General features: G+C 32.6%; 2 protein-coding genes across 5 annotated transcripts; one reads left to right on the top strand and one right to left on the bottom strand.

The window, feature by feature from the left end:
• Positions 1–1,525: 1,525 nt before the first annotated feature.
• On the top strand, positions 1,526–7,869 carry LOC108456571 (agamous-like MADS-box protein AGL65). 4 transcript variants are annotated; one of them, XM_053030509.1, is made up of 12 exons: positions 1,526–1,787; positions 2,380–2,565; positions 3,270–3,329; positions 3,422–3,440; positions 3,537–3,601; positions 3,705–3,720; positions 3,818–3,879; positions 4,780–4,876; positions 5,166–5,213; positions 5,289–5,416; positions 5,598–5,982; positions 7,185–7,869. In XM_053030509.1, exons 2-12 carry the CDS (start codon positions 2,381–2,383, stop codon positions 7,215–7,217), a joined length of 1,098 nt encoding a protein of 365 aa, XP_052886469.1. In that variant the 5' UTR covers positions 1,526–1,787; position 2,380; the 3' UTR covers positions 7,218–7,869. The 4 variants fall into 4 exon arrangements, with proteins under 4 accessions (XP_052886469.1, XP_017610614.1, XP_017610611.1 ...); XM_017755125.2 differs by having other exon boundaries at positions 7,158–7,869; XM_017755122.2 differs by having other exon boundaries at positions 6,160–7,869.
• Positions 7,608–8,841, bottom strand: LOC108456585 (chlorophyll a-b binding protein 4, chloroplastic). Its single transcript, XM_017755131.2, has 3 exons — positions 8,481–8,841; positions 7,975–8,390; positions 7,608–7,892 (listed from the first exon to the last, which is right to left on the bottom strand). The coding sequence occupies exons 1-3, from the start codon at positions 8,684–8,686 to the stop codon at positions 7,756–7,758; spliced, it is 759 nt and encodes a 252-aa protein (XP_017610620.1). The 5' UTR covers positions 8,687–8,841; the 3' UTR covers positions 7,608–7,755.
• Positions 8,842–9,461: the final 620 nt, after the last annotated feature.

The raw sequence follows: 9,461 nt of genomic DNA, 5'->3' as shown, positions 1-9,461 counted from the left end.
CCCTAACTTATCATAATAAATAACATGTCAAAACCACCTTAAACCTTAAAATAATAATTCAAATTGTGGTTTAAATTGAAATTTACTTAGTGACCAAATAAATGGGAATGAATGAACAATTTAACCTTTAAATCACATTACAATTTTTCGAAAATAAAAGTATCAAATTAAAATATATTTAAATATATGAGTTAGCTTAGACATAAGGATATCATGATTTAAATCAGTTTTGAATAAATTACTTCTTTCAATTTAGGTGAATTGGGCTCCAATTAAAATTTTAATAACAAAATTATGAAAATATATAAATATATTTTATTATTTAAATAGTAAAATGAAGGTTAATATATGTTTTATGTTTTATACTTTTCAGATATTTAAAATTTAATCTCTTTATTTTTATTTTAGGAATTTAATACATGTTTTCAAGTTTCAAAATTTCTTTTATTAAATTTGTTAGTGTGATATTTGAAAAAAATTCAATTGGTAGTTATATAACAAAAATAATGATTTTGTAATGAGCAGGGGTGAATAAATTTAGATTTGATTAAAAAATATTTTTTTAAATTTTGGGTTAATGGAATTGAGTTTTTCAATTTTTAATCAATTGAATAAGTAATTCGGTTTTTGAGTTGGAGTTAGATTTGAATTTTATAACTAGAATAATTTGAATAACTTGAAAAAAATTGATGTAAATATCCATTGAGTCCTTGATAGTTTCGAAAATGTGCAAATTGGTTCCTCTAAAAAATTACAAAATAATTCAAAATAATTTTCAAAAATTCAAAATATTTAAGAAATCTAAAGAATATATAAAAATGCTAACTTATAATTAAAAGACTAATCCAAAATGATAAATTTGAGGCATTAAACAAGTAAATTATAAAATCATAATACTAATTATTTTTTCTTATTTTATTTTAAAAATTTTCAAATATATATATATATATATATAATATATGACATTTACCTTAACTTGAAATTTTGTCATATTGTCAACAAGATTTCAATATAACGGATTTAATTTTTTAACTTAACTCGAACAAATTTGTTCTGTTTAATTCAAATTTTATTTCACTTTACTCAATCGAAAAAAATTTTAAATTAAGTTAGGATGATAAAATAATACTTGTCAACTTGAAATTTTTTTCACTTGATTCAACTTAATTCAGTTGATTGCTCGTCCAAAATTTAATGGTGTTAACAATTAAATTTATGTTTTTAAACTTGATAAGTAAAGACTAAATTTTTAAAATAAAATTAGAGAGATTAAATTATCAATGTACAAAAATATATCAACTTAGAATATATTTTCTCCTCAAGTGAATAATTCAAATTAGCTGAAATAGCTTGGGATAAATGCTGTTTTCAAAACTAAATTGGACCAATTAAAAGAATTAAGAATTGATTAAGACATCCGTCTTCGATTGAATCGATTAAATTAAATTAAAAATTAATTGAATTAAATTTTTAATATTTAAATAATTTATTTAATTAAAGCAGACAAATTCACCAAACAAGGGATTAAAAATGATGATGTAACCGATTTGACTATGGATACCGTTTCTAAGCCACCGACCTGTGAACCATTAACGCTACTAGGCCGAATAACATTAACCCATAGTACACTACACATTCTTTTTGTAAATGTGTTTTGAAGATTTCACCATTGATTTGCTTGGCTCTCTCCACCGTCTACCTCTCGCTCAAGAAACGAAATAGTTTCTGGTTGGTCCCGCTCTTTTTATACACCGAAATCACAGCTTGGCCCCTTCTCCTTCTTCTTTGTAAGCTTTTTCTATTTCTATTTCCTTTCCTTTTCTACTTTTTTCTTCCTTTTTTCCTTTTAACTTCACTGTAAGAATTTGTTCTCTCTCTCCCTCTCCCTTATTGATTTCACCACTCATTTTATTCCTTTTTATTCATTAATGGTTTTCTTATCTGGTTTTACTTCATATTTGTAATTGGGTTTTGTTTTAATTAATAAATTATGTCTTGGCCTGTTCGAAGGCTTTTCCTTTTGTTTTCCATTAATTGCTTGTCTACCAATTTTCTTCTCTTTCCCTTTGTTTGTAACTCTATGGTTATTTTCTTTCTGGGTTTTTTGAAGTTTTATCATATTTTCCTTAAAAGCTTATTTGTTGTTTGATTAGACGTGGGAACATGATCATGGGTGCAATAAATGCCATTTCTTTTTTATATATTAAGTTTCACTTAAATTTTCTATTTTGAGAATTTGTAATTGAAATTCAAATTCTGTCGAAGCTCATATGGCTATATATTGCATAACTTTACTATATTTTTTCCTTGATTAACTTGAGTAGATGTAGAGAGTTGTGACCTTAGAATAAACATTTGGATTTTCTTTTGAATTTGCAGGATGGGAAGGGTTAAACTAAAAATAAAAAGGTTAGAGAGCTATAGCAACAGACAAGTTACATATTCGAAACGCAGAACTGGAATCTTGAAGAAAGCTAAGGAATTATCAATATTATGTGACATTCACATTATCCTTCTAATGTTTTCTCCAACAGGAAAGCCTACCTTATTCCATGGAGAGCGCAGGTATCATAAGAATGAGAATGTTATTTTATTTTCTTGGAGGGTCTAATTCATACTTTCCTCAATATATTTATTCTTCATTTTGCCATAGATTATACTTTTTTATGATGTTTATTCCCATCATTGTTGTTTCTACTGCACCTCCTGTTACACCTTTTGAATCATTTAATATCATTTTTGTTTGCAGATTCTAGCTATATTAAACCTTTTGGTATCTATTGGCTTTCTGTATCGATGGTGAAATAATTTTATATCTGTATCATGTATAACAATAGCGTAAGTAGAAGCTATAGTAATTCGAGAATGATTTATACCTACTGCAGATAAAAATTCAATTTTTTTCAGGTGTCACCTCACATTTTTATTCTTAGCAACTTTGATAATTACACAGCTTAAGCTTGGTGGACTCTGATTTTAATGATGTATTGGTTACAATTTTGATCTCTGGATTTGTGCTTTATTTGGTTTTCTTTATTTAACAGTATACAAATATGTATCAGAGTCTATGTTACAGTGATTCTTTGTTTACTTAGTTACGCACAGTTTCAGTTTCATATCAATCACTTCAAAATAGTCCTGGGTATAACTGTCTAAATAATGTTATATTTATGCCTGTAGTTATTTATGTATACAGTAGATTCCGTTAGAGGGATAACTTGTTTGAAAGGTAACAAATATGGCTCACTTTGCTTGTTTGCTTTTACCAGCAATATTGAAGAGGTTATTGTGAAGTTTGCACAATTAACGCCGCAAGAAAGGGCAAAGAGGTGTCGAATCTGAATTTTAATGTCTTTCAGTGAATAGTCTGTTCATATTGAAATGACATTATAGCTAACTGATTTTCGTTGGTCTGCAACAGGAAGCTGGAGAGCCTCGAAGTAAGACTACTTGCAACTCATATTCTTCAATATGTTCTTCTTCCTTCCTTGCCAAGTGAAGATTTTAATTTTTGGGTCTTGTGATTGAGAATATAGGCACTGAAGAAAACCTTCATGAAATTGGATCATGATCTAAACATACATGACTTTCTAGGTGCAAAGTATGTCGCCTTTATCTCAATTTCTTCCAGATAATTATTTCTGTTTATGAGGGATCTTGAGAAGAATCTAATTTTTATTTATTTTATTTTGGGCCCCTTGCAGCCGTCAATCTATTGAGGTAAGAAGTTTTCTGACATTACATGGGTCCTTTTCTATCTTCGATTTTCAAGTTATTGTTAATTCTGTTATGTGTCTGGGGCATTGCTATTTTTCAGGAAATGACAAAAGAAGTATCAAGGTTTCGAGCTCAGCTTGCTGAAGTACATAAGAGACTGAGGTGCACCTTTGGAGCTTTTGGTTGTTAAAGTATTGATTTTTCTTTTTGGTCTTGTTTGTAAAATGCCAGCATGAGATGACAGTCACATCTTACTTCTTCTTCTTCTTTTTATCCCATTATAGAAAATTATATTTGTATTTCATTTCTTAAGTAGCTTCTCCCTATATTTTAATTCCCCAGCCTTTGGACCTGAAATATGATGGTTAGATACTTACAACTCATAATAACACAAATGCAGTGCAATAATTTCAACCTCTGTCCATTATAACATCGTTTAACAAAACTTTAGACCCTAATGAAGTTTGTCTCATAGTTGGGTGTTTTAGGTTAATGGTTCCTCAAGGACAGAACATACAAGATGCATCACAAACCATCATGAAAATTTCAACACCAATGCTAAATTAAGATTCTTAGTGGCTTGCTTACAAATAGAATTAAGATAGAGCTGGTATGAACTAGATTCATATGTTTAATGTTGCTATATATTATCATTGGGGTATTATAATTGGAAAATTATAGTCCAACGGATTTTTCTTGTTGGTTAAGGCTAGGTCACCCCAAAATGATTTCAAATTTTTTATTATCTGAAAATTTCCTGAAAATAGTTGTGCATCTGGTTCTGGAAACCTCATTCAGTCTTATGTTTTTACCTCAATCTCAATTCAATTTCTGTAACTGTTGTCAAATGATAGCTGGCCTCTTATCATGTGGATGATGGTGATCAATGTGTATTTGCTTGTAACTTTATCCGCATTTGGTAAATCTTTATTTTGGCTCGGTTACCTCCATAGTTTGGACATTCACACATGCATTAACAGAAATACATATAACTAATAGCAACAATATGATTTATTTGCTTTCATGGTGTAACTCTGGTAAAATATTGTGCAATGATTTCAGCTACTGGAGTAATCCAGATAAAATTGACAACATTGAGCATCTTAGGCAGATGGAAGATTCACTAAGAGAATCCATTGAGCGTGTTCGTATACACAAGGTATGTTGTTTTGTTCTAGTAATAATGACCTCTATGCACTGCTTTTATACGTTATCTTTCAAAGTCAATGACACATAAATAAACATGCTTAGCCTCTTGCATTGATATATAATATATAATCAAGATATTGCATATTTTTTCTTGGTGTGGAAAATAGTATTGTTTGAAACTTCTTTGATTCATTAGCCTCTTGATAGATACTGATAGAGAATGCTAATTGATTTATCAGTTCAATAAAATATGATCCATGTCAACAATAAATGACTTATGCCTTCTACTTTCTTTGCAGGAAAATTTTGGAAAGCACCATCTTATGTCACTAGAATGCTGTAACCAGGTAGCAAAAATATTCTCTCCCCCTGTGTGTGTGTGTTTTTGGGAGAGATATCTTACGACTTATGATGGCTTACAGTTTCAGAATAGGATACCTTTGTCTGTAATGATTGGTGCGGTGCAAGAAGCCCAACCCGTTATGTGGCTTCCCAACAATGAAAATCATCATACGTTATTGCATAATGAACTGAACTTTCTACCTCATCGGTAAGAGAGATATTTCAAATACAATTCATTTTAGTCTTCAGATATTCAGTTTTATCAATATAAGTTTATACTTTGAAATAACCTAGACTCTCGTGCCTATCTGCGTAGACATGATTGTTTTTAGCTTAACTGTTCATCATGTTTCTCATTACCATTGGTTGACTAGTTTCTTTTGCTCCAGAGATGCAGAATGCTCTACGGATTGCTCCCTTGCTGGCTATTCTGGTTTCTTTGGCTCCGGTAAACAAACAGAGATCAGCAGTTCAGGACAAGTTGATAATGTGGTACAGGAATGTAATGCCCTTAATGAGTTAGGTAGTAATGCTTGCTTAAATTTAGAACCCGGTGAGCAATATTTCTACCAGCCATATAGTGCTTCAAATTACCAGGATGATGAGAAGTTGAAGACTGAGATGGAGGTAAACCTTCAAGGGAATCCTGTGGTTAACCAAGTTATTAGCAACTTCAAAATCCCTAGACCTATGTATAACAATGGGCATCAAGCTTGGGTATTGTCTTCTGGCCCTTGTGGCATTGCAAAGTTTGATGGGAATTCTTACCATCAGGTGAGGATAATTTAATATTCTATGCATGTAGTAGTGCCCTAGGTTACTTGGACTTGAGTTTGAGTGTCCGACATGGGTATGTTTCTAACAGCGATATGTTTGATTTTTTTCTAAGTTTTCCCATGTATTTGGAGGATCCTTTGAAATTCATATAACCATACTTAATGGTGAATATAGGTGTTGGACACGGATACTTCACGAAAAGTAGAGTCAGAGCAACATAGGTAGCAGCTGATTGAACTGTTCAATCATGTCAAAGTTTTAGATGATGAATAGCCGTTGAAAGCAATTAAATCTGTGTCCAACAATTATTTTTTGTTGGCTTTACTTCGTATGGTAAAAGATTTTTTCTCGATTGTTCAAGAAAAGTAGAGTCGGAGCAACATTGGTAGCACCTGATTGAACTGTTCAGTCATGTCAAAGTTTTAGATGATGAATACCCTTTGGAAGCAATTAAATCTGTGTCCAACAATTATCTTTTATTGGCTTTACCTTGTATGGTAAAAGATTTTGGCTCGATTGTAATCTTCATACCTGCCAACAGTGTCATTGGCCCGAGATTTGACATTCTGATTATTTGCCCTTGCGACCGCTTAAACAAACACCATGAGATTAACTTGTATGTTGGAGGACCGAAATTCAGGTCCTCATCGTTTACACTGCTGTAATTGTACACTTGAGTTCAACTACCTGTAGAGATGCCAAACTTGTTTATGCAGCCTCTAGCTTCTGAAATGTGTATAAGTTACAAGCTAATGTATTGATAAGGCAACAGTAATTGTGGAACTAAATTTCATTGTTATGTCTAAATAACAGATGAGATGACTAATCTATCAAACTTTTGGTTACTGAGATTGATCCCTTTAGTGAAGAGCTGTATTGAGTCCCAATTAGGTTCTCCTGTCACGAGTTGAATCCTGCTGTATGACATTCACATGTTGAATCTCTTTGACAAAAATTAACATATCCATGCCATGATAGTGAATATGAAACCAGTTGCTTAAGTAGATTATGCTCATATAATGCTTCTATGGCATCAAGCAACATATGCTCGATTTGTTTTGTTTACTCTTTCTAGTTTTTGTTCTCTCAAAGGCTAGTTTTAGTTTATCATGTCTTAAGGAATTGAATCTGCCTGCACAGTCATTGATTATTATGATCATCCTTTACCGCAGCAAACTTGATCTAATTTCATGAATCAGACACATTCATCCGGCCAATGTCACGATTTATAGCTGAAGGACTGACAGACATGCGTCGAAATCTGACTGTTTTCATGGATCATGGTCATTTCTTGTGATAGAATAGGTGAAACATACAGCACATGAAGCCCTCACCCAGCCAGTTTTTGCTGCTGGACATGTTTCTTGTATATTTAGTGTAACTTTGTAACTCATACATGATTACATCTTCTGTATATCAACTCTTTTTCTTTTTTTCCTCTTTTTTAGTTGTCTAAACATAGTTTTCATGGGGTTTTTGAGAGTACTTCCCTGTCCCTCAAGATGTATATAAATTATATATAGAAAATGAAAACATGACTTCTACTGTCATTAGTTTCAATCCAAATCTATGATCTTCTGAGATGCTTATTTTGTTGTTTATAAGCAATAATGATAATATAGTTATATATATAGATGCAATCTGAAGTTCCACTGTACATTAGAAGTTCCTTGTTTTACATTGAATATGCTTTCGAAAAAGCATTCACTCAAAGCTTTACAAAATATAGGAACATTAAGCTACATCTCCTCCAAACTTCAAACCCATTTATTAGTAACCTCTGATTGTGTTGATGATGGTGTTGTGCCATGGATCTGATAGATGCTGCAACAGGTTCTCAAATGGCCCCTTCCCAGTCACATTGTGTTGAACTACAAACCCCAAGAATGCCAACATTGCCAATCTCCCTGCACATTCAAACGCCAAAAAATTAAGCCACGTTCTTTACATGAACATCATGTGTGTGTGTGTGTGTGTGTGCATGCATACCATTGGCAAGCTCCTTTTCCTTGGCTTCAAGTGTCGGGGCAAAGTTGAGGGGGTTGAAAATGCTACCAGGGTAACCACACTCATGAGGGGGCAAGCTGTATTGCTTGAAGATAGGGTCCTGGTTCACACAACCAGGGTTCTTGATGTCTTGCCACCTTCTGATCTCCACATAGTGGAACAAAATGAACTCGATAACAAACAAGGTCGAGGACGATGCGAAGTATTCGGCTTTACCGGCATCATACCATTGAGGAGCGTTAATTATCCCAATCTTAGTGAAAACTTCGGGCAGAAGCATCCCTGCAACACCCAACATAGCCCAACGTCCATTCACGAGCTCAGCTTGTACATACCATCTTAAGTTCTCAGGGTCCTCAGCCAATCCAAGAGGATCAAAGCCATTATCACCTGGAAGACTGAAAAAATTCTTTACACCTTTAGTTCATAAAATCATATGTTACAATTCAAAAATTTCCGGATTCGGTTCAGGTTTGAAATATCAATACCTGCCATTCAGGTAAGCTGGTGAAGGAAGACCAGGTAACCACTCCCCTTTCTTTGCTTCAACTTTGAATGAGCTAGTCGATGTAGCAGCCACTGGTTTAAATGAAACGTCTCGGTTTAACTTACCGGAAGAACCAGTAAGGAACCGTGTTTTCGATGCACATGGCCGGAAAACAGCGGCAGAGGCTTGCGTCGTGACGGTGGCCATGATTTTTTTCCGGCAGTGTAATAGTAGTGTACAAGGTTAAAGTGAATGTGGGATGTTTTTAATGCATGGCTTAAATTAAGCTTTGTATTTCAATTTCATGAGGGGGATTCAAGTGGTTGTCATTAGACGGTGAATACTGATGGTTGGTTTGTTTGATGCTGTTGATCCAACGGTTGATGTGAATTTAAGGCTTATCACATTATCTAGACGCCATATCCACAAATCTCTTTCTTTATTGTTGTTGGCTGAGAAAAGATCACATGGGACCCATTCTTGTTTTAGATAGCAAGATTTTTTCTGCCACGTGGGACCTTTTTGACCAATAGCTGCATGACATGTGGCTTTCAGATCACATATTAGCAACGTCATGTTTCATGACGAAAATTCAATTGAACTCGCGTATCCAGATTTTTTTTTTAGATATCTAATTTTGTGGATTCAAATTTTAGAATTTCTTTTTTGGTACTAAAATTTTGGAAATTTTTATAATATTTTGATTTTATTATTTTACTTAATGTAGAAAATAGATTACAACTGGTTGTGGATGTTTTCAATTGGATATCAATTATCAGAATTCATTTTATTATTATTTTAAATAATTAATATATAAAAATAATACAACGGCTAAATTGATAAAAAGAAATTATATTGATATTAAAGTGATAATTTAGTTATAACACGGGAGCCAAATGAGTTAATCAATCTTTTCTTTTAAATGAAAGTAAACAATGAGGGTAATAGGAAATATAGAATGATAATACAAAGACCAAACTGA

Source organism: Gossypium arboreum, chromosome 7 (assembly GCF_025698485.1).
Source record: "Gossypium arboreum isolate Shixiya-1 chromosome 7, ASM2569848v2, whole genome shotgun sequence".
In the NCBI taxonomy this organism is placed as follows: domain Eukaryota; kingdom Viridiplantae; phylum Streptophyta; class Magnoliopsida; order Malvales; family Malvaceae; genus Gossypium; species Gossypium arboreum.
This window is presented reverse-complemented; position numbering and strand designations above follow the sequence as displayed.